This window comes from Anthonomus grandis, chromosome 3 (genome assembly GCF_022605725.1).
Source record: "Anthonomus grandis grandis chromosome 3, icAntGran1.3, whole genome shotgun sequence".
Lineage (NCBI taxonomy): Eukaryota > Metazoa > Arthropoda > Insecta > Coleoptera > Curculionidae > Anthonomus > Anthonomus grandis.
In genome coordinates, this window is record NC_065548.1 from 19,990,759 (window position 1) to 20,016,344 (window position 25,586).

The following is a 25,586-nucleotide window of genomic DNA, read 5'->3' on the forward strand; positions in this document are numbered from 1 at the left end:
TAAAATCGTAATAGTAGTATTTAGTTGTAAAAAAAGCAACCTAATAACATCTAAATTAACAGGTGCCTTTAACGCGGCTAGTAAGGACCGTATCAACTGTAATTTAGGGTAATATCACTTGTCTCAATTTGTCCGTGAGTCTCAAGTAACCCTATTTTACAGTACACCAAGATACTTGATAGGATTATAATATATTCGGTAGTGAGTTACGAGAAAATGCTAAATGAGAATTGCACAATTTTTCTACACAGATAAATATCTAAAGTTAATTAGCTATATTATATAACACTTGTTGAAGTTTTGCTGCTTCTGCTATTTTCAAATTTTAAGACACTTTAATGTCAATTTTAGCAGCTTTCACGCGATTCAAGTTGTAAGTAAATCGTGTCCTTTTTATGTGAATTGAATCCTAGTTTTTCGGACAACTTTGGAAATTGGCGCTTATGAGTCTTGAGCTTTCGGGATATTATGATTTTAAAATAAAACACGTTTGTATTAAAGCAACTTTATTTCATAACAACCTGGTATATTTCGAGCTTTGCTTGATTAGTAAACATCTTAAAAAATATACGTTAAAAAAATATATATTAGCATCTGTTTATAGTTGCGGTAGCATGTTTAAGAGTCACCTCTTTTATAACAATCATTCAAAGTATATCTTGAAGATAGATTTGTAAAAAAAGAGTCTTTATGAGTAATATGTTAATCAAAAAGGTGCAAAACATTTTTTTATCATTTGACAAATAACTTTTAAATAACATAACATAAGCTCAAAACCAGAATAATAAACTAGTCTAAAACTAATTAACTTTTGCAACAAACTAAAAGCGAGTTTATTTAAAATATCAACAGGTACTCCAAAATTTAACAAGCTTCGCATTAGGGGGGAAAAAATTAGCCTAAAACATATCATTAATTATTACATAAATATAGATCTCTAAAATAAAATCAGTCAATTTTGCCAACGGCATCAGAATAAGGGCCGGCTTTGCTCAACGCCATCGTAATGCTGTTTTTCTGTCCCACTTCAATAAAATTCGGTTTGGAAATGACGCGGGGAGCCAAGAGTAGCGCCAGTACAGCCAAAATATGCCACACCCAGTATAATTTGTTATAAACTGTCACGCTAGCAGAAAATTCCAACAAAACGAACGTGAAAGTCACATAGGCCATGACAAATCTTGTCACCGCAAACGTCAGAATATCGTATAAGAGTTTCGATTCATTGGAATTTAAAAAGTGTGGTCTGAGATGTCGCCGCATCGTTCTTGAGGAAAACGTAAAGAGGGCGCCACTCAAAAACGTTAAATAATATCCTGGGTGAAACCCGTGCCAGATGGCGCTTAAAAGAAACGTGGCAACAAGTGGATAAGTGGTAAATCGTTTGTAAACAATAAATCTCAGCCACCGATTTGTCCCCTTATTCCAAGCATCTATGCTCTCCTTTAAACTGGTTCCAAATTCAAAATGGAATATGTCTACGTTGGAATATTTATTCCAAGTCTCTCCGTCCCATCCCAAACCGGCATTGTTAGAAATTGCATCGGCCAAAGTCCACGCGAAATAATACTTAGCTCTGACTAAAGACGTCACTACTGTCAGGTACCAAAACTTGTAGCCAAATGATGTATTTTCGATAAAGTTCTGTTCTTTCACTCTAGATATTGGGAACTTTGGTAGAAATAGGACAAATATTAAGGCGCATATTATAGCGAGGATGACTTTCTTGCAGATTGCCCGCAAAGGGCTTGGCTCGTGGAACACCACTTGATTGGAAGTCGATTTGATGTTGTTAGTCGTTGATGGATGACCGTTGATAAATTCGATGTAGTCCTTGTAAAATATCATTGGGCCGGCCATCAATGTTGGAAACATTAGACTGTAACTAAAAAATAAATTTTGTTTAGAACTACTACACTGGAAAAAGGTATATCTAAAGAGTCAGAATTCGAATTTAAGATTTATGATACTCTTGCGGACCATTAGTTTAAAATTCAAAAATCGTTTTTGTTGTAAACATGAATGTTGTTTGCAAAGCTGTAAACTGAATAGTTTACAGCTTTGCAATAAATTACATAATTCATACAATATGCAATCTAAGCGTTGGTCAAAGTAACAAAACTTCTATTGTAAAACTAATCCAGGTGTAAAAAAAATTTACCCTCCAACATTTTTTTTCAATTTCCTCCTACACCTCAAAGTAATAAAATTTCACTTTCCATATCTGTTAAGGCAAGAGGTAGAAAATTACGAAGCTTTCTGCCCCGTAAGGTGTTGATTGCTGATGATAAAAGATTGTGCTCTGATGGTAGTTTAATCTCCCGTTTGAACTTTTATGTACTACATAAGCTCTTTCCAATATGAATATGGTGGTAAGGGTTAGGATAGAATCTCTTAAAAATAAATATAAGATATTAATCTTAAATATTGTTTTTATAATCATCGAGATATCGTAATTCAAAATAATCATCCAACAAAAATATCCTTAGAGCAAATATTATTTCTCTCTTAAATTCTAAATTAGACAAAAACAAAACTTTTAATTATAATGGTAAGCACTTAAGATCCTTAAAAACTAAAATTGAACAACATAACTTGATTGTCACTAAGGCCGATAAAGGATCTTGCTTAGTCGTTATGAAACGCACAGATTATGTGAATAGGGTTGTGGATTTTCTCGATACCGATGAGTTTCAACCTTTGACTAGGGATCCCACAACTTCATTTTTTACAAAAATGAAAGGTGTTCTCGATAGATCTTTATTAACCTTGGAGTTTTTTAATATTAGAAAGGAGGCTCTTTATCCTATGAACCCTAGAACTCCTCTCCTTTACGGGCTACCTAAAGTTCATAAAAAAGGACAGCCAATTAGACCAGTGGTATCTTTTGTGTATGTTGGTCAGTCTGGTAGAAGAATTTCCACTAGGGTGAAAGAACATATAAATCTTTTCAACAATTGTAAGGACACCGATATTAAAGAAACAAAGTCAGCCTTTGCAAATCATCTTTTATCGACTGGTCATAACTTTTCGGTGTCGGATGATGTAACTATATTACATGAGTGTGGAAAAGGTAAAAAACTAGATCTCCTCGAAAAGCTGGAGATTACAAGAGCTAAGAGAAGCCCAATATTAAATTGTGTCAATGATATCTTTAATTTCGAACCTAATCTCATTTTCAATAATCTCCAATAAAAAATGTTAATCTTGTCTCATATAACGTAATTACTCGCATCCTACATCATTATCAGATCCAATGGTCTCTGGTTCGATCCCTGTTTTTTGAAAAAAAAAAACAAAATTTTTTGTATATTTTTTTCATTTCACAATTGTATTTGTTTTCATTCTTTATAAAATAATATGTAAAACATTTACTGGATGTGATATTTGGCGTTTTAAAATTCATATTTTAGTCAATAACGATACACGCGATGGTGTAAACTTATTTTATTTTATTTTTATTTATGTTAGTGTGAGTCAGTCTGCAGTTTTTTGTATTTAGATAGGTATGTCTTTTCTGTAAATTAGCGTTCTGTTCCGTATTATATAATTTTGTTAATTTTACTTAGGTCTGATGATGTCCTAATGCGGCGAAACGCGTAACCTTTAAATAGACGCTTGATTTATGAGACTTGGACTTTGAGTTTACTTTCTCCCCCCATTTGTTCATCGAGATATCGGTTTGAGGGACTTATTTATTGATTCTAGCTTAAAGTTCACTGTGAAGACAGCAAGAATGGGTTTCAGACAGGGATATTTTGATTTACTTTGCACTCACTTAACGTACGGAATTTTGCAAGTGATCGATTAATACAGTCAACGTTGTTCTTCAAAAAGAAGCTCCCAATGCTTCCGTGGAGTTGGTCCTGAATTCAAAAATAAAATTAAAACCCTATCTTTTAATAGCTTTTTAACCTGTTTACCTAAAATGTTTTTACCCTTTCATATATAATTAAATGAAACCAAAGAGGTAAATTTATTAATATATATATATATATGTTTTTATATATATATATATATATTTCCTGTCGGCAGCCGAGAAATTGAATAAACAGTATCGAAAAAACAAACCGAGGCCCGCGGTGGCCTCGTAGAGCCTGCATTAGTTGACCATTTGCAGAACTCAATACGTTAAAGGAGTAAAAACTGAATTCAAGATTATTATATTCATTTTTAAGAGAATCTATTTTAATCCGTACTACCATATTTATAGTGGAAACAGCTTATGTAGTACACAAAAGATTAAGACATGAGCTAATGAATTTATGCATGCCTAATTACACTTAAACTACCCATAAATACTCGTAAACTTATACTATGTTATTTCTTCATAAGGACTTACTTACAACTAAAGTAAATGCATATTTAATTAGACGCTCAAGAATTTATTACAATTTTAGACCACAGGCCAATCTATATAAAAAAGTAAAAATATAAGAAGTCGGTTGAGAAAGCATGTTTGTATTCACATTAGCGTTTGCAATATTCAAAGCATAATGTGATGTCCTTTAATTAAATTGGTATAGGTTAATGTATCATACCCCGTTTTCGATCTACAGAGAATTGACAGTTATTTTTGGAAACACATTTATTGAAATCAGATTTGTTAACGTTGTTGAAAAAGAATAGTAAGCACATAAATTGAGAAATACACATTAAAAACCCACCGAGGTTCTTGTTTTCCAAGTATGCATGCAGTAAACAGGACACAAAAGTCTATGAACATTAAGGAATAAAAAAGTAGTCGACTATCATATTATACGTCAATAATTGATATATTTAGACCCGGTAACCACTTTAAGGCGATTCTTCGATGCTGAAATTAAATCTTAATGACGTCAGTGAACGGAAGTTAATACTCAAGAAAATTGAATATACATGGTCGCATACATTTTTTTTGTTATCTTTCATGAAGCTACGGAAAAAATTAAAGAAACAATTTTTAAAGTATCATCTCGGGTTTAGCAAAAAAAGTACAGTAAAAAAAAACGAGTAAAATCTGTTAATTCATTAACTATTTATATTTATTTACGCATGGTTCCATAATGTATATGGCAAAAGATAGTATTATAGTAGGTTACGAATTAAATTATATAATGGTGTTCCATTTGAATCATAGCATAGTCTAATAGAGGTAATTTTCAATAAAGAGTTGAGATACAACCTTTGTGATTTAAATCCGAGCGAGAGAGGCAATCGATGAAGCAATTTTTACAACTATACAAGTGTTTAAGTGGTAAACTCGTTTCCTATTTCATCAGACAAAATAGTATATAATTTTGAACTGTTTTTTATTGCGAAAATTCTTAAGCCTTTTAAATTTGGAAATTCCACTCAAGACCTTTAAAACTAATTCATGCCTTTGCAGGCCCCATTTTAAGTATACCAGTCTATTCATCAGTCAGTCACAATCTGGTCAGTTTTGAGAGGGATAAATTGAGCTGTTCACTAATGAACGCCATGTTATTTACATTTGTACAAGAGCTTTGTATTGTACCAGAGCTTTTTAATTTCACAAAGATCGTGGTTTTTAAGTTCTCCAAAAATAACTTAACTAATACACACATCGGAAAAGTCTAGGGATATTTTTATAAATTGACCTTTTTTTTTTTAATTGTTCTGGATAAATAATAGCCGAATTATAGTAATTAAGACTCTTTTACTATACTAAAAAAATAACCAAAATTACTAAAATAAAGAACTGCCTATAAATTCTACAATTTCTTTAAAAATTTATTGTTTTGTATAATGAAAAAAAAATGTTTTTTTTTTAAATTAGATACAAAAAAAAATCTTTATAAAAAACGCAAATTAGTACAAAGTATGACCTCCACGCTGGTTTATGACGGCTCGACATTTTTTTGGGGTCAGTTTGCCCATTCCGCTATCAGTCGCTCCCGGAAACGAAAGGCAGTGAAATGTCACGCATCTGTGGAGTCATTCTTCGTTGGAGCATATCCCATAAATGCTCAATTGGAATAAGGTCAGGAGATTGTGCTGGCCATGGCAATACATCAATCCCCTCGTTCTCCAACCAGTCTCTCACTACGCGCGCGACATGTAGACGCGCATTATCATGCATTAGGTGGAAGTTTCGGCCAACAGCGCCAGCAAACGGACGAACAACAGGTTGAAGAATGGTATCGATGTACTGCTGAGCTGTAAGGAAGCGATCTGAAAGATCTGAAGAAAAACGAGGTCGGTTCTACCGCCCATCATTATTCCAGCCCATACCATAATTGTACCCCCTCTGTATGTATACACTTCCTGGACATGTCTTAACCGTTCTGCATTTCCAGATCGTCTCCATACCCTCACTCGACGTAAATCTGGATGAAATCCAAATCTGGATTCGTCGGTGAATAAAACTGTAGCCCAATCATGTTCATTTCAGTTTTGATATTCTTGGCACCATTCTAATCTCGCAGCGCGATTGCCTCTGGAAAAAGGTGGACACCTAAGTGGCCTTCGATTGTGGAGGTTGGCTTCATGGAGACGATTTCTTATAGTACCACGGCCTACGGTAATATTGTGTGCTCTCTGCAAGTTGATAACCAATTCAGGAGCTGTAATGTTAGGTTGCCTTCTAGCAGTTAAAACTAAAAATATATCTTGAGCAGCTGTCGTAGCGCGGTCACGTCCTGGATGTTGTTCAGCTGGATTTCCAGTTTCACGAAAACGCCGCCACAATCGACTTATAACGCTCTGAGACACTTCTAGACGAAGAAGTCCTACAGCTCTATTTATCTCGTCCAAAGTTAAATGACTTCGTTCCATGATAAAACACAATTTTATTATTCACTTTGCAAAGCAGTAACTCTGTACCATGAACGAAATCGAGACTACCAGAATATTTATTGCAATATAAAAACCATGGATTTTTCTGTTTTTTGAAAAAAATCCTAAAATATTTGTTATCAGTGTTAAGATTCTGTTTGTCTCACAGAAATCTACAGGAATGAGCCAATCTTCAAATTTGATTTAAATTGATCACAAAAAAAAAAATTTTTTTATAATTTTAATATTTTATAAAAATATCCTTAGACTTTTCCGATGTGTGTATTTAACCCTATAAAATGTTTTCGAGAGATTGCGACGTTTTGATTTGCAATATGATTATTTAACTGATTTAACTGTTAAAAATTGCATTATTAATTGATTGAGACCCAGAAAATGCATTAAAAGAATGTAGCACTCTACGTAATAATAATAATTTTTCAAAAAAAAATGCGATACTAGGAATAAGGGGCAAAGGCCTATAATTGTTTATTGATCTTTGAACTATTTGTTTATAGTTTAAAAGCATCAAATTATATATATCTTATAAAAAGTTTGATAATTTGGTATTTTAAAAAGTGTAATATCTCTGATTTCATTCCATTAGGTGATGCTCAGTGCCTTGCTCTTCTTTTTGTTCAGAATTATTTTATACACTGTTTTTTCTGAGATAAAAGCATAGAAATTCAGCAGCATTTAGCTCCAACGGGAGTATCAGGAAAAGTAGTTATATAGCTAAAGCTACATGTCTGCCACAAAACAAATCGATAATTTGGTATTGTGTCCTCCATATTATTCCTTACTTAGCACATGTAATACATTATTGTATACTTCTTATATTACAAAAAATATTATGTATAATTTGAAGTCAGTTATCGTTATTCCCTTTCCAAGAGTTGGCCAGGCAAAAGATTATATAACTTAGATTGATATAATACCGATACTACCTCACCATGTTAAAAATTCCGGAAGAATTATTGATTTTTCAACATTGCTTTTCATAATTTATACGGCAAATTTCATCAACTCGTTTAAGCCCTGTCATCATTTATATGCCTATGACCACTAGATATCTTAATAATAAAATCGTATATCGCTCTAATGTGCAATATCTAACTGTAAATAAGAAACAAAGATTAGTTATTTATGTATATTTCAATAAAAAATTTCTTAATTTAACAGAATCTTTAATATACAAGTTCTTGTGATTTTCAGACATTGTTGAATAAGATTTAAATATAATTTATTTATATCACTTAAGAATCACGCCCTTGCGTGAATGCGTAACTTAATTAATTTGTCAATTATTCTTGGGCTTTAATAGATCTTCCAGCCCACCAAAGAAGCTGACTTGAAAGCCTTTTGTTTTAATTAATTATTGTTATATTTGAATTCTCCTCTTACACGATTTCACAATTTTGTTAATAGTAAAAATAATATAATTAATAAATATAATAATAAAGTTAATAGTAAAAATAATGTAAAAATAATAGAACACTTTATTGTTTTATTATGTATAAGAGTCGTCAGTTTCTTAACATTAAATGTGAACAATTTTTACTCTATTATTAGATTGAGATAACTGAAGATTTATAAGCTTGAGAATTTTCAAGAATTTTGACAGATATAATTATGTATTTAGAACTGAATATATAGAATCCTAAAATATAAAAAACCAGTCATTTTTTAGGGCTATAAGGTTAGTTTATTATATTTAAATGAAAAGGATTAATTACTAATTCTTTATAATTAAGACAATATTATTTCGACTTTTCGGTAAACAAATGCCTTTAAATTATCCATTGGTATAATAATCTTGTAAATATAAAGTAGCGAGTTTGGCAGTCGTTCATATAATTACATATATAACGAACCATAAGATACATCATCTTCTTTTTCGGTTGGAACTAATTTATAATAGAAAATTTTGGTTCATTCTTTAAAATATATATTTGTTTGAATATTTCCCGTAATTATTTTTGCATCTGAAGTGGACTAAAAATAATTATCATTTAGTTATGAATATAACTAGTTTAAAAGTAAACTTTGATATGTAGGAAAAAATAAAATGTACCTCAAAACATAAATGTATGTACTGTAACAGTTTAATTAACTTTAAAAAAAAAACTCGTAATGTAGAATACACGCCTAATTAACTAAAACGCGATAAAAAAAACAGCGTAATAGTTTATTTATTAGATGCACTTAACATTTATTCGCCGGACACAAAGGTATTTATAAATTAAGTCAAAAATAGAAATTACGTTTGATTTCAATCAGTTAACCGTTAATCACTATCAACTCTGACTGCGTGAAATATATTTAGATTTGTAGAGGTTTAAACACGATAATTTTTCAATCAAAAATTCCACCTTGTAATAATAAGTATTAATTTCAGAGAAACGTATTGTATGTAGGTGTATACTCCTTAATTTAAATTATACCTTAAATGACAAAAAATGAGGACGGTAGTTAAAAAAATATATCGCTTAATATGATCAACTTACCTAAAATATTCCAACAAGCTGGGCATTTTCCTTACAGCATAATATTTCTGTGTTTCTGTCAAATCTTCTTCTTTTTTCATTAAACCATCGTGTAGACTAAATGCCAAACTAGTCACTTTTTGCGTTACAACCATTAGGGGTCCGCTAATATCCAAACCATAGGAAGTGTCTTCAAAAAATTGTCTATGCAGGTGGACCATGGACAAGTAAAACAGAGCCGTAAATAATACGGCCCCATGAAGAATTGATGGATTTTGTGTTAAAATTACCTAAAAAGGCAAATTATAAATTATAGGTACTTTTAAAATTTTGGGCTTTGTATGTCGGACACATTTTAGGATTTGTTCTAAGTAATTAACTCATTATACAAAATAACAAATAATTAAAAAGGAGACAGATAATCAATTCTCAACGTAGGTTTAATTGGGTACAACCTAGATTACTAACCACGAAGAACGTGAAATAGTTTAAGTACTTAATTAAGTAAAAGTTAACAGCTTAAATATCATAGCGGTAATCAGTAAATTTGTATAATTATTAATTAACTATAATATATTTTTAATAATATTTTGCGAGTTTTTAAAAAGCATGATAACTTTTGGTTTTAACTAGATGTTTTATGAAATAATTTTTTTTATATTTTTGTAATATCTTACCAAATAACAGATAGCCGGCAAGACGGCCAGATGTAAAGCCTGGTATCCGAAACAAAAAAATGCCATCCACATTCCAAAAAATAGTCCAAATAGATGACGAACTTGTGGGCTCACTTTGGTTGGACCCAGTACAGTTCTGAAAAATAAGAAAATTGTAAATTAAATAAAAAATATCAATATAAAATATTTCATTGCAAAAATATCGAGTTTAAAATTCACACTATTTTGAACGTTTTAAAAATGATCGGTCTAATGGTATTTTTAGTTGTGCATTTTGTCTAATAATGTTTTATGAAGAGGGTTTTCTGATTTAAGCCTATTTCAAATTTTATTTTTTCCAATATATTAAGCTTAAATTAAATTTTTAAAATTTCAAAATGTGCTGCATTCACATCTAGGAAATATCCAAAACAGTAAATAAGTATTCCCAGATATTTTTGTCTATACTTCAGGTAGTATAAAGCGCACTTTTTTTCAGATACGTTTTTGCGGTCGGTTGGTCTCGTGTTAATGAACCCAGCCTTCCTATTCAATGATTTCTATCATGATAGATCAAGATATCACCTACATATATGATTTAACTATTGGGGCGGTGCTTTTGAACTAGGTTTGGACACAATTACACATTCTCTAAATTTTGTTTTTATTCTGCTGACCATAGTTTCAAAATGGGAGAAAGATTGATTGAAAGATTGGGATTACGTTCGTTTGGTTAAACAATTGAACAATTTCGGAGTCCCTCTCATGCAGATTGGGACGACAGATTGCAGATCATGCACAGTATTTATATCTCTACCCTTTACTTGTTTACTCATAAATCTATACTCAAGAATTTGGGTAACTTAAACTTGACAATAATTGGTTTTTGACTTTTTTCCAAATGTGAAATCTATTTCTAAACCATTTGTAATACGACTATGTAACATAATTATAGAGCTGGGCACTGGAATTATCATAAACAAACTATTCATATAGAATATCCCTATTAAAAGCAATATATCCTTATATTAAAAGGCATTTAGGCACCCTACAGGATATTATTGGGGATATATGTAATGCAGGTATATACACATTATGGGTTGAAAACTCGTTTTAATGATTGAACCGAATTATTAATATATTAGTGTAACTTACCTATAAAGGCCAGCTAGTCCCAAAGCAACTAATTGAGACACAATAAAATTTAAATGGTCCACATTTAGGCTGGTATAACTACTCAGGCCGGAAAGCAGCCTGCTTCCTTGGTAATTCACTAGATTATCAGTCATAATTTTATAATAAATAATTTATTTAAAAAAATATATAATTTTCTTTTGGTAAATGGGTAACAAATGAGTTACTAAAATATTTCAAAATACTTTGGTATACATATCAGTGAGTTGTATAATTAAAAGTTTGCAATATAATAATGTAACCACCACTAAAATTTTTTATATCAAAATTTGTTTAGCTTCTGTGATGTTTCAGTTCCTTATGTTGTCTGAGATTCTATTTTTCTTGATTTAACACATAATTCGGTTGTTGCTGAAACAAAAAATATATATAATCATTATATCAGAAACTAAATAATTTTGCATTAACTATTTATACTGTTTACAAATTAATATCTCGGTAACTGATGCATGACAAAAAACATCGAGAAGATTTTTGTAAATGTTTATCTTTTCGGGTCGATTAAACAAGCGTTACGACACTTTTAGTAGAACAAACACATTACAACAGACTTAGGACTATAATATAATTAAAGCAAGATGATAATAGATATAGTTACCAGTCAACTATCCAATTAAGAATACATTTGCAACCTTTTAACACCTAAATTAAACCAAACATGTTGAATATTTTTAGAATTTGGCGCTGCTAATAATAGGCAGCCTTATTACAGTTAAATTTGTGTTAAAAACAATTGATGCATTATTCTTTACTGGATAATAGACATTTGCATTAGTACCAGGTTAAAAAAATTATAATAGGCTATAAAATTAGACTTTCATTTAAGTATTGGCAGAATTTTCAAAACAGTACAAACATTTTTAATGTTACATTAAATTAGATTCAGCAATTAAGTGGTTAAAAAATATGTTTCATATTGTTATATTAGGTATAAACTCTCTTTTATTCTAAGATTATTTAAATACAGGGAGTATTGTTAATGTTCATACAAAAAAACATTTCTTGAAAATGTGATGCTGGATAAAGATGAGATGCTAATTAAACTATTCAATAAATAAATTTTGATCAATTGATATATTTTATTTAGAGTTTATGTATATATGCATGTCATAATGTTTTAGAAAAATGTTGCCATGCAACTTTAAAAAGAATATACATAAAACAATGTAATATGATTAACATACATATTATTATCATCATCCTGTTGCCACTATTCCCTAATGTAAAATAGGTGAAATATAATACAATAATGTGAACATATAATTAGGAATAAAGTACATTATACTTAGGTAAATATCTTAATAAAAGGTGATATGTTAGGGTTGTAAACCTGAAAACACTCCTATATATATTCTGGATGTTAAAATAGTTGTAAAGAAACAATAGTTTAAAATTATTAATATTAATTATAAAGTGTGGCTCTTAACTGTCCTCTCCCCCCCCTCTTATCTTTTGAATGCATTTATACAGAAGCGTCCCGCCGACATTTTGAAGTTTTAAAATAAAATTAACTAGAAAGAGGAGTCATACGATACATCGTTTGAAAGCTCCCACTAAATGCTTGATGGTTGTAGAATATTAAGTCATTACTTCTACCCAAAGCAAAATGGCACTCTCTTAAAATCTAATTTTTCACATTTTTATTTTCTTTACTACACCTGTTCAGTTTAATTTGTTTGTTGGTGTGTTGTTGTTTGTAGAATTTGTATTTCTTGCCAAAAAAAAATACAAAACTAGCGATATATTTTTTTAATTGAAAAGTGTTGATCATAAAAGCAGCCACTAATTTAAGTTGTGCCTGTATTAAATTTATTAGCAATTCCTTCAATTTTATCAGAAAACCCAATTTTAAAAATGGTAATATAAGATAAATAATAGAAGATTGTAGTAAAGTTCTTTAGGTTTCAATTTATTCTCAAATTCTTTAAGCCACTTTCCTCAATTTTTTGATAATTACAAATAATGTTCGTTCAAAGATATAGACTTTTTACAACTCTTTTCTTAACCATTATGATTGAAGTTAAAATTAAGATGTATGTATATTTATTATGGCTAAAATATTAAGAAAATTAGGCTATTTTTTTAAATAGTACATTAATTTAGTAGTTGCCTCTTAGAAGAAATAAAACCAATTATTGCAAGCATAAACAATGTCAGATTCAAATTTGTGTAAGTATATTATTTAAAAGTTGTGAAAGAGAAAAATATATAGGCCATATGTTTTTTCATAAGTTTTTTAGTATTATAAAAAACAGGGTAGAATAACAAGGATAGTTCTTACTCAGTAAGCTAAAAGTTCTAAAATTGTACTGAGATGTCCTATCATACTTCTCTAATTTTTAAAAATATTTAGACTTTTGTCAACTAGGATATCAATAAGCTTTACAGAATTAAAAACCAAAAGATGCAGGTATTATTAGTGCATAGGAAAAAAAATTTAAGATATTTGACTAATTATAGCTCTTAATGGAATATTTGTTTAATGTAGTTTTAGAAAATAAAGAAATAGTTTTTTTGTTATGTGGACTGTATATCTATGAATGTCTGATTTTTGTTTGGTGTTTGTCTGTTGCAATTTTTTCTGTAGGATTTTTTAATAATTTTGAATGATTTTTTGTCAGTTCTTTCCTGGCTTCTATTTCATTTTATTAAGGCATCCCAATCCCATTCCTCTCTTTTCATATAATGTATAATATAATTCTATCTAAATTAATAAAAAAAGATAGAAGTAGATAGGATTAATAAGAAGAAACTAGAGGTCAATTGTTGAAACCTTCTCTCCTGAGCATATTCAAAAAAATATATTATTAAAAAAATATTACCTCAAGTAAATTATTGTATGCATTAGTGGATTTCTCCATGTAAAAATAAATTTAATAGATGTGTATAGTTCTACTTTATTCTTGTGATAAATAACAGAGCGCAATATGAGATAGTATTTTCTAAATTTATGTTTTAATTATTTATAGTGAAATACCCAATACAATCTCATCACAACAATGTATCTTTTACTTGTAAGTATTTTAAATCAATATATTTTTTTAAATAAATTTAAATTGTGAATTTCCACCGACAAACAGTTTTCATCTACAATATTCAGTTGAAGGTATAGAAATAATAGTGTATCATGTTTTGTTTAAATTTAGGAGAGCTATATCTGTAGGCCAATTTTTTTAATTGCCTAAATAATATTCTATTGAAATCATTTGATTACATCTAATAATAAAATGTGAATTAGGGCAATCTTCTATTGATATTGGAGCCTATATCTACCTAATATATATTAATTGATTATTAAGTGGGACAATTATTCCATCCAAATAATATAGATATATTGTATGAAAAGGTACTGTATTTAATTAATAGGCATGTTTCATAAAAAAAATAAACCTTTTAGACTGTCAATTAGAAGCAATATTAAATTTTTAATCAAATTGAGAGACAAGGTGCATCGAAAATATTTAAAGAATATAACTCTTCTGAAATTTTAATTTTTATAACAGTTAAGAAGTTACTTTCTGTAATTCAATTTTAGCAAATGCCAATAATCATATGTTTTGAAAAATATCAGTAAACTTCAATAGTGCAATAATAGGTCTTTTGATCTACCTGATAAATTGAAATATGCAGATTTAATAAATGATTATTTTTTTGAATGCAATAATAAAGCAGTGAATAGTTCAGATACCAAGAGGAATTTGTATTTATAAAATAAATCTCCTAATATTCCAAATGACTCTAATTTAAGGCTATGTAATAAACACCAACTTAATAAGATAATCTAAATGAGTGTGTGTCAGAATTTGTATCTGCAAATCAGACCATTTATTGCAACCTCAGGCATACCACAGGGTAGCAATTTGAGCCCTTCACTTTTTTTTTGTGTTTTATTAATTAAATTTTTAAGTGTCCGTCAAACTCTACAGGATTACTTTTTGCATATGATTACAAACTTTATAGAGCCATAAAATCAAAAACAGATTGTGATTTGCTCCAGTTAGATATCAATAAAGTAACCAAATGGTTCTCAGATAATAAAATGTTTTTTGACAATAAAAAATTTTCAGTCATAACATTTACCAGGAAAATCTATCCTATTTCAGATAATTATAAAGTTTTTGATGTCATAATAAAGCGTGAAAGTGGGACGAAGAACTTGGGAGTTTTCTTTAAGTCAAACTTGAAATTTAACAATTATTACTGTGACATAAAAAGTAAATTGATAAAGACTCTAGGCTGCGGTATCAGAAACACCAAAAATTTTAAAATCTTTACAATAGCTAGGCTGTATGGTGCGAACAAGACTGTGCTATGATATATCTTCATTATATTATAAATAATAAATAATAAGTCCAAAGAATGTAAATCAATTAATTATATAAATTTCATTGTATCGAAGAGTAATTTAAAAATCTCAAATGATCAAAAATTATTTAGTGTAGATCCAAATAGTATACAGTGCCAGTCTGCAACTTTGAAGAAATTTGATAATAAATAAATGGAAGCGTGTTCGGAAAAATACTCGGATACGTCAATTATTGAGATTGTATGTTGTTATTTTTTACAATAAATTTTTTTATACAGCGTGTGCCATGTAGGGCTAATACCAACTTTCTTATTTTAAATGGAACACCCTATATGTTATTATATTTTTGGATTTGGCACAAAATTCCAAACATTTTGATGTATTACGTGCTATACCTTTATTCAAGTTTATTTAAGTTTTGATTTTTTATTTTAAAAATGTTTTAAATTCAAAAAATATGCATTTCAGTAAACAGGTTTTTTTTTCGTAATGTATTTTATGAATGTCCTATAAAAATGTGGCATTTTTATAATTGTGACATTTTATAAGTTTTGACATTGCTACAAGGCATGCCTTTACTGTCGGATAATCAGATTTAATTTTCTTTTAATTTTTTTACGAAATGGGCTATTTAAGTGAAAAGCACAAGATTGAAATCTTATTGATGATTGGGTACAGAGATAGCACAAGAACCCAAAATGAAGTCTTGCATTTATTCAGACAGAAGTATTCTGATTTGCCACCCATTTCTCAAAGTACTATAAGCAAGATTTAAAAACAGTTTCGGGAAAATGGTCACGTAAGAACAATAACTAGTTCTCGTCGATCTGCGCTTAATGAAAACACCAAAATTAATGTGTTATTAGCCATGGAGAAATCCTAATATTCCCAGTACGCAGGTAGCGCGAGCATTCGAAGGGAGCCAGTCTTCAGTAGTAAGGGTTCTTAAAGCAGAAAATTTTCATCCCTATAAACTAACAATTTTCCAGGAACACAGTGAGGAGAATGCAGATAGAAGACTTGAATTTTGTGAACAATTTATGGAATTAATGCATAATAATAATCTTATAACAGAAAAAAATCTCTTTTCCGATGAGTCGACATTTATGCTGAACATGAGAAGTAAATCGTCAAAATTGCTGTTATTGGGCAAGAAAATCCATGTTGGATGAGGCAAGGCCACACTCAACACCCAGAAAAAGTAATTGTTTGGTCAGCAAGTTATAGGCTCAATTTTCTTCGAAGTAAATTTAAATGGAGCAAGGTACTTACAGTTTTTACAAGAAGAACTAATTCCAAATCTAGCTGTTCTATTCCCCTGATCCAATAGAAGCTGATATGCCGAATAGGTCTATAGGATATAGGTTTAACATCTGGTTTCAGCAAGATGGTGTGCCTCCCCATTTTGCAAGACCTGTTCAAAACTATCTGGATACTATTTTTCCAGACAGATGGATTGGCAGGAGAGGACCATTTGAATGGCCACCAAGATCGCCCGATTTGACTCCGCTGGATTTTTCCTATGGGGATATTTGAAATACAAAGTTTACGTGACCAAGTCAAAAAGATTTAAAAGAACCTTCTTTAAGTTTATGAAATAGGTTTTCTTTAACGCCCTGTATCTTAAAAACAATCGAATAAAGGTTTGGCATGTGATACATCAAAATGTTTGGAATTTTGTGGAGAATTCAAAAATATAATAACATATAACATATATCCCTCTAACACTGGTCATATGACTCGCCAGGTTAACGATTTTCCCTTACCAATCCCTACATCCTCCCTCACCAAAAACTCACTTATATACCTTAGCAAAAAAATTTACAACCATGTTCCTCTATGTATCAGACAAATTTTAAAAGTTAAGAAATGCAAAAAAAAATTAAAATCACTTTTATTATCCAGGGCATATTATAGCCTTGACGATTTTTTTAATGATACCTTTTGACCTGTGCTCTGACATCATTTTAGTGTTTTTGTTTTGTTTCTTATTAAATATTTTAATTTACTTTCTCTAAATTCTGTTTTATTGACAGCTTTACTTATTTTTTAATCAAATTTATCAAAAAGATGTTTTTTTTTAAATTTTTTCAATCTGTTTTGTTATAATTGATTTTGGTAATGTGTGTAAATTTTATGGTAAAATGTTTTAGATGTTATGTTTGTTTGAAATTTGAAATTTAAAGTGAATTTGGAATTTTTTAGTTTTTATATTTTTATATAGCACATTTTCTTTCTTTCTTTCTTTCTTATAGGGTGTCCCATTTAAAATAAAAAAGTTGGTATTAGCCCTGCCTACATGGCACACCCTATATAAAAAAAAACTTGTAAAAATGCGCAACTTACAATCTCAATTGCCGTGTCCGAGCGTTTTTCCAAACACGCTTCCATTTATGTATTATCAAATTTATTCCAAGTTACAGACTTGCACCATATATATCCTTTTAATATCCTCTCTCTCTATGGCTATTAACCATTCTTGGTCTGGAGGTATGTTTCCTGCTTGCCTAAAGTCTTCTCTGGTGGTTCCCGTTTATAAGGGAGAAGAAGCCGATGATCCTTCGAACTATCGCCCATCTCCTTATTTCCAACCTTATCAAAAGTCATAGAGAAGCTAGTCAAAAAAAGAGTCTGTGATTATCTTCAATCTCTTAAAATAATTCGGATTTTAATCATCTAAAAGTACTCAGGATGCAATTTACAGCTTCCTCGAGAGTGTTTACTTGGGTGTGAACCAGGGTAATGTGTCGGCAGCGGTCTTCTGCGATCTGTCAAAGGCATTTGATTGCGTGGTTCGCGGAATTCTACTGTCTAAGCTGGAAAAATATGGGTTTCATGGAGTGGCACACTCATGGTTTAAATCCTACCTTGAAGGTCAGAAGCCAATTAGTTGTGCACTCGGGTGGGAGATCAGCCCTCAACATCAACTGTGGAGTCCCTCAGGGTTCTGTTCTTGGGCCAATATTTACTTGAACTTATAGCTAATGATGCTAAATTAAGGACTGGATCACATCTAACTGTCTTTGTCTGAACCTGAGTATAACTCACTCATTGGGTTTAAATGTGATGTAAATGGTCTTCTCTAAGATGGTCATGCATTGCCAGAAACTACAACATCTAAGTTTTTGAGTATACTAATTGACCAGCAATTACTCTTTAAAAATCATATATTATCATTAGAAAGAAAGCTCTTATCAGGATGTTTTGCTGTGCAAGTGGTAGGAGAGGAATTGTGTCAACAACTAGCCCGCACAGTTTACATCTCATTATTTGAGTCTCACCTTAGGTATGGTATATACCATTCTGGGGTGTTGCTAATCAGGGCTTACTAAACTTAGTTTTTGTTCTTCAAATAAAAGCAGTCCGCTTTATTGTCAATATAACACAAAGAGAATCATGTAGACCACACTTTGTGACTTAATAATAAGCCTTTATTTCCAACAGGCAACTTGCCCAATAACAGGAAACAGTTGCAAAACAATGAAAAATATAGTTTAAAAAAACACACACAAACAAACCTAAAAGAATGAAAAGAAAAGAAAAAAAGTAAAGTAAAGTCACAATCTCAAAAGTTATCCAAAAAATTAGAACAAATAACTATTAATATGATATAAAAACCCAATTATAAAAGTTTAACAAGATAATCAATCAATAGAAAAACACAATCCTCCAAACCATATACATTTAAATATAGCTTCAAATCATTGGCAAAAGCCAGCCTATGACAAGTGAGTGACTCAATCAAGTCATTTATAAAAAAACTAAACAGGAGCGGACCCAGGTTCGAGCCCTGTGGCACACCCGACGTTACATTTAACGACGTTTTCTTAAAGAATTTTAACTCTTACATCCCTTTTCATACTGGAGACATGTTCCCTTATCTTTAAAAACCGTGATGAACTCTGAGGGACTATTCCTCGACATGAAACATGTCAAATTCACTTTCTTCCTTTACCAATTCCCAAATCTCCTCTGGTAAAAAAATGTCTAATTTACAAGGGTCAAAAAATGTTTAATCATCTGCCAATCAATTTAAGAACAACTTTTTCTCTTAAAAATTTTCGCTGTCAATTAAAAAAACTACTTTTAAATAGCGCTTATTACAGTGTGGATGATTCTATCAGGATGAGCTCTAATATTTAAATATTGATTGCTTATTATCATAAAGTAGATGATCTAATTTAGATATGTTTTGTATAGTAAATTTTAATCTATTTTACAATGTATTTATGTATGTGGTCTTAATATTTATGTATGTGCTTGCTGCTTGGGTTTTTATGATATTATGCTTTGTCAACAAAATTTATATTTTATGACAATAAAGCACTTTTTTAATTTGAATTTTGAATTTAATAGAATAATGGTAGTAACTAATAAAACTCTCTGTCAAACAGATCTGTTTAACATCAGTCTCAAAAATTTAACGGCTGTGTTATACATTCTCCATTGGTTAGATTTCCTCTTTTTTTTTGTATTTTTGAGTTTTTGCTTCTTGTTCTTTTTTTGTTAACTAGACTATAGCAACTTTTCATGTAATTACTGTTATATGGTATTTGTAAAGTATTCAATAAATAATACTAAAAAAGGCATTTGATACCATTGACTGTACTACTTGCTATCTCTCAAAAGTTGCTCTAAATAATTTTTTATCCTTTTTACAAATAAATCATAACTTCAAGATTTTTTTGTTTCTGCTACAGCAGCTAGCACTCTTTTTAATGTTTTATTAGTTCCATTGTTTCTCCAAATTTATTGTTGAAGCAGTTTCATAACCCAGGTCTATGAATTTGATTAACATAGCTTAATTTTGTGTTATATTTATATTTAAGTTTTATTATCTTATACATTAATTTACATTATTTCAACTTCAAAATATATGCTATTGACTTTCCTAATAAAAGTTTATATGTACAGGGTGTTCCGTTGATCATGTTACAAACTTCTAGGGCAGATAGAAAACGTCAAAAGAAAAACAAAAGTTCATATAAACATGGGTCCGGAAAAGCTTCCTCAGGGAGCTAGAGCTCTTTGAACATAACCTTTAAAAACTAGTTTTTTTTAATAGCTCCGGAACTACTTTAGCTACCGCAACCAATTTTGGGAGGTAAATTATTGTTAGTACGTTTATTCTTTTGAACCTACTAAATAAAAAAAATATTTACCAGGGGCTTCAGAATCAGGGGGGTATTTGGTAAATTTAGGCCCATTTCTTTAAGACTTTAATTTCTGCCCGTTTGGGCATTAGATTATGATGTTCCTATGCTTTTTACATAAAAAATGTGCTCTTAGTAAAAGTCGGTAAATATCACCGTTTTTGTGGAAATTAACTAAAAACAAACTAAAATACAGCACCTGAATTAATTATTTTAATAATAATAATAATGCTTCCCTTTTTATTACGGTTAAGTAATGGATGATTACACTTTTGCTGAATACGCCGATATGCTTTTAATTTATGGGGAAGTTCGATGTATGGTAGAGCTGCTTCTCGACTATATGAAGAGCGGTTTCCCGAAAGGCGAATCCCAGCTCACACACTTTTTGAAACAGTCAATCAACGGCTCAGGGAGACTGGCTCCGTTAAAAAAAAACGCCAAGATAATAGCGCGCAAAGGAACATCCGAATCCCGGATTTTGAGGAAGAAGTGCTTCAGCGATTTGAAGATAACCCATCAGTAAGTACTCGAGCAGTAGCTGATGCGATGCATGTAAATCATGTTAGGGTATGGAATGTTGTTAATGAACAGCTTCTTCGGCCCTACCACCTGAAAAACGTGCAATCATTAGGACCCAATGATTTTATGCCCCGCGTGAATTTTTGCCAGTGGTTTCTTGACAGGTGTACAGAAGAACCTCAATTTCCAAAATATGTCCTTTTTACTGACGAGGCTTTATTTACAAAAGAAGGCATTTTTAATTCTAAGAATAATTATGTGTGGAGTGAGGAAACCCCTTATGGTATTCATTTTAGGAACTATCAACATAAGTTTTTGGTCAATATGTGGGCCGGCATTGTTGGAGAATGCTTAATTGGTCCAATTATGTTGCCTCCTCTTTTAATGGGAAATATTTATTTAAATTTTTTAAGAAATGTACTGCCAGAACTATTAGATGATCTGCCCCTAAATATACGACAGAACTTATGGCTACAACACGATGGAGCGCCAGCTCATTATTCACTTATTGTCCGCGAGTTTATAAATTAAAATTTTGGAAGACGCTGGATTGGCCGCGGAGGCCCTGTCACCTGGCCAGCGCGCTCTCCAGATTTGACACCCTTAGATTTTTTTCTTTAATAATAATAATAATAATAATAATACTTCTTTATTTGCTCAAATACATCCAACAGCTTAGCATCGTCAAAAGGTATAGACTGTCAAACGCCAATAATACAGTGCACAAAGGGAGACATTAATCTATCAGAGTTTTACCTACATAACATAGCAAATAAAAAAAAAAAAAGATTAAACAAAATACAATTTTGGTTCGCATCAGAAATGCTCAAAAGTATGTATGAAACATTTGTTATACAGGTATGAAAGTATAGTATTCGATAAATTTTGATAGACTAGGTTAAAGACTATTGTAGAATTCGTCCAATGAGTATGGACAGATCTTCAAAATCAGGTTTTTTGTTACTTGCTTAAATCTATTTAAATGTAGTTGTTTTGTGGTTTCGGGTATTGCATTAAAAAGTTTTATGGCATTGGTCATATAGCCCTTATGGGTCAGACTAAGCCTGTGTTGTGGAAGTAAAAGATTTCCCCCATGTCTGGTGTCATATAAGTGCCTACTATTTACTGTGCTAAATCTAAAAGAGTATGTTCTGGCAAACATCAGACATTGGTGAATGTATAGGCCAGGCATTGTCATGATTTTTTAATTTTTGAATAAAGGTCTACAACTATCTGTTGGTTTTTTGTTTTCTAGAATTCTGAGTGCCGATTTTTGCAACTTAAATGCTCTCTGCCAGTCAGCCGAGTTACCCCAAAATAACAGTCCATATGACAACTTTGATTGAAAAAGTCCCATATACGCCGTTCTACATACTACTGGAGGCGCCAATTGAACAATTCTGCGCAATAGAAAAAGAACCGACGAGAGTTTTTTTGCCAGATCTATTATATGGTTCTTCCATGATAATTTATTATCTAGATAAACACCCAGAAATTTGATCGAGTCTATTCTCTGATGTCTTTCCCTTAAAGAGAAATTAACCACCTCTGTTTTATTTAGATTCAAGCATAGATTATTGTCAGCAAACCATACATTTAACTTGTGAAGAGTTGCACTAGTTCCATTCTGTAGGAAAATGAGATCTGAATGCTGACTGAGAAGAGTTGTGTCATCCGCATATTGTACAGATATCACCTCTGAGAAGTGGGCGGGTAATTCATTTACATAAAGTAAAAACAGAAGAGGACCCAAGATTGATCCTTGAGGCACCCCTGTTGTAATTCGAAGTATGGAGGATGTTCTTCCTCCACAAGTCACCATCTGCTGACGCTCACAAAGGTAGGACTGGATAAGTTCCAGGCAAATACCCCGGATACCATAAAAAACCAACTTGCTCAACAAAATCTTATGCGAGACACAGTCGAACGCTTTTGAGAGGTCGCAGAAAATTGCACTCACTGTCTGAACGCTTTGGGGGCATATGAAAAGTCTCGTATATAAAACTCCAGTCGAGTCAGAAGAAGACCTGGTGGCCAGAATTTCCACAGCTGCTGAAGTAATCCAAACCACGCCTGATATTTTTAACCATGTCAACCTTAATATAGTGCGTAGATACAATAAATGTATCGATGGTGGCGGCCGGCATTTTGAGCAATTAATATTTTAAGTTTATTTTTGTAATACCAGTCTTTAATAAAATTTGTTTACGTTTCTAAAATTGTTAATTTGTTGGTTTTTTATTATACTTAAAATCATTTAAACATTTTATGCCTCAAGGTAATTAAAGTGACAGTTAATTAATTTGAGTACCAATTTAATAAAGTGGCTACCTTAACTTTTTTTAAACATTTATTTTTTATTTAAGGCAGATTTTTTTAAATTGTTTATTAATAATAATAGGTAATTCATTTTTGTATCTTATAACTTGCTTTTCATCAATTTTCACAAAAACGGTGATATTTACCATTTACCAACTTTTACTAAGAGCACCTTTTTAATGTAAAAAGCATAGGAACATCATAATCTAATGCCCAAACGGGCAGAAATTAAAGTCTTAAAGAAATGGGCCTAAATTTACCAAATACCCCCCTGATTCTGAAGCCCCTGGTAAATTTTTTTTTTATTTAGTAGGTTCAAAAGAATAAAGGTACTAACAATAATTTACCTCCCAAAATTGGTTACGGTAGCTAAAGTAGTTCCGGAGCTATTAAAAAAAAACTAGTTTTTAAAGGTTATTTTCAAAGAGCTCTAGCTCCCTGAGGAAGCTTTTCCGGACCCATGTTTATATGAACTTTTGTTTTTCTTTTGACATTTTCTATCTGCCCTAGAAGTTTGTAACATGATCAACGGAACACCCTGTATAAATAAAGTCTCTGTTGGTGTCAAATAGACAATATTAAATAACATTTTTAATATTTGGTTAAATTTTTTATTTTATTAAAATTTGTTTGGTAGCAGGTTCCCCTTACTGGAATTAGATATTGCACTACTGAGAAGAAAAAGGTATAATAAATTACATACCTAGCATAATTTATTAAGAAATATTTACATTTGTTTAGAACTCATATTATTGCTATTATTCGATTATATGGACAATTTTTAATTTGTACTTCTCAACACAATTTTGTTTATTTTGAAGGAGAACCTCGATTATACACAGAAAATTAAGACTTGTTTCAAAGTTGCCCTAAAAAACTTTCACATTTCCTACTGAGCTTTAATTAAACTAAATTAACGTGTTATTTTCTAATTATAATAAAATATAAATGAGACCTACCTACTACATGTTAAAAACAAAATTTTCACTCCATCTGCTCGGTTTTCCGGCCACTTTTTCAGGGTAAAACAGTTACAAAATAAAACCGAAAGAGTAATTAGGTGATTAAATGTTACGCTTAAACAGTTTTCCAACAAAATTCGTATTAAGGTTTGTTCGGTTTGTTTATAAACTAAGAAATGATTCATAAACAAAAACAAACCGAACCCAATCAAGCGAACTGTCAACTGTCAAATGTAAACGCAAAGTCAAACCACCGAACATAAACTAGAATAGAAGGATCACTCTAAACGCCGCCCAAAATGTTTCCTGTCTCACTCGCTTTCTGATGCTACTCTTTTTTGCTGCCCGGTGGCGACTGCGTTATACAGGGGCGTCTTCAATATTAGAACTATAATAGCGTTGTGCGGAAATTTTGTACTTTAAAAATGCCGGCGATATGTTGCGTAGATGGCTGCAGGAGTAAAAGGGAATATACATTTTTTTTTAAATAAAAATGGATTAGTTCACAGAAAAAAATAAACGCTTTTCTTCAGTATTTCTTAAATATCTCGGAAAATTGAGATCTTACAAAAAAAATCTAATAAACAAAAGTTGGTTTAAAAATAAAAGATTGGCTTTATAGGCTCTATAAAGCCAATATGGCTCTATAGGCGCCGAGATACAACTGTGTGAACATAACCCCTTTTTTTAGATAACAAAATATAATGACGTAAAATAATAACTTGAAATAATTTTAAAAAATCACGTTTCTTAGACAAATATCTAGCACGTTTTTTCAAGTATGTACTATCAAAAACTTTAAAAATAAACTTGATTGTAAGTCATTAGCATAAAAATTAAAAAAGTTAGGAATAAAATAAAAATAATTGCAGTTTTAAAAAAATTTATCATAAAAAATTATGTATTTATTTCAAAAATTAAAGCGTAGATTTCTACAATGGACTATATATAGGTACCAATAGTATGTTCAAAAAGTATCAGCGATTTAGAGTACATATTTTTTTTAAATCGTGATTTTAATCTAAAAAAATGCAAAATTTTTGGTAATATTCTGTTATTAGTGGTGGTTTTTAATAGTGAAAGCTATCCGATTTATTATTAGTTGCATTGCAATCATTTGAATGATATAAATTTTAGCCACTTATACCGTCTAACCATACTAAAACTGCATTTTTTTCGTCATTAAGGGTGGTTTTTAAGGGTTTAAGTTT

General features: G+C 30.8%; 2 protein-coding genes and 1 long non-coding RNA gene across 3 annotated transcripts in view; 2 read left to right on the forward strand and 1 right to left on the reverse strand.

The window, feature by feature from the left end:
* Positions 1–25,586, forward strand: part of LOC126733836 (uncharacterized) — a 56,205-nt gene that overhangs the window by 20,459 nt on the left and 10,160 nt on the right. The gene's annotated exons all lie outside the window — the stretch shown is intronic.
* On the reverse strand, positions 490–24,587 carry LOC126733835 (lysophospholipid acyltransferase 6). Its single transcript, XM_050437249.1, has 5 exons — positions 24,373–24,587; positions 11,075–11,464; positions 9,941–10,076; positions 9,285–9,553; positions 490–1,885 (listed from the first exon to the last, which is right to left on the reverse strand). The coding sequence occupies exons 2-5, from the start codon at positions 11,206–11,208 to the stop codon at positions 949–951; spliced, it is 1,476 nt and encodes a 491-aa protein (XP_050293206.1). The 5' UTR covers positions 11,209–11,464; positions 24,373–24,587; the 3' UTR covers positions 490–948.
* Positions 15,982–17,085, forward strand: LOC126733837 (uncharacterized). Its single transcript, XR_007659882.1, has 2 exons — positions 15,982–16,354; positions 16,409–17,085. It is a non-coding gene; the product is annotated as an uncharacterized LOC126733837 (long non-coding RNA).

What these genes read in the sequence shown, in the direction of transcription:
- LOC126733835 (XM_050437249.1), bottom strand. Translation starts at nt 11,208, where the DNA reads ATGACTGATAATCTAGTGAATTACCAAGGAAGCAGGCTGCTTTCCGGC. An exon ending in GGACTAGCTGGCCTTTATAG is followed by an intron (nt 10,077 to 11,074) that starts GTAAGTTACACT and finishes CTTATTTTTCAG; the next exon opens with AACTGTACTGGGTCCAACCA. An exon ending in TGCCGGCTATCTGTTATTTG is followed by an intron (nt 9,554 to 9,940) that starts GTAAGATATTAC and finishes TTGCCTTTTTAG; the next exon opens with GTAATTTTAACACAAAATCC.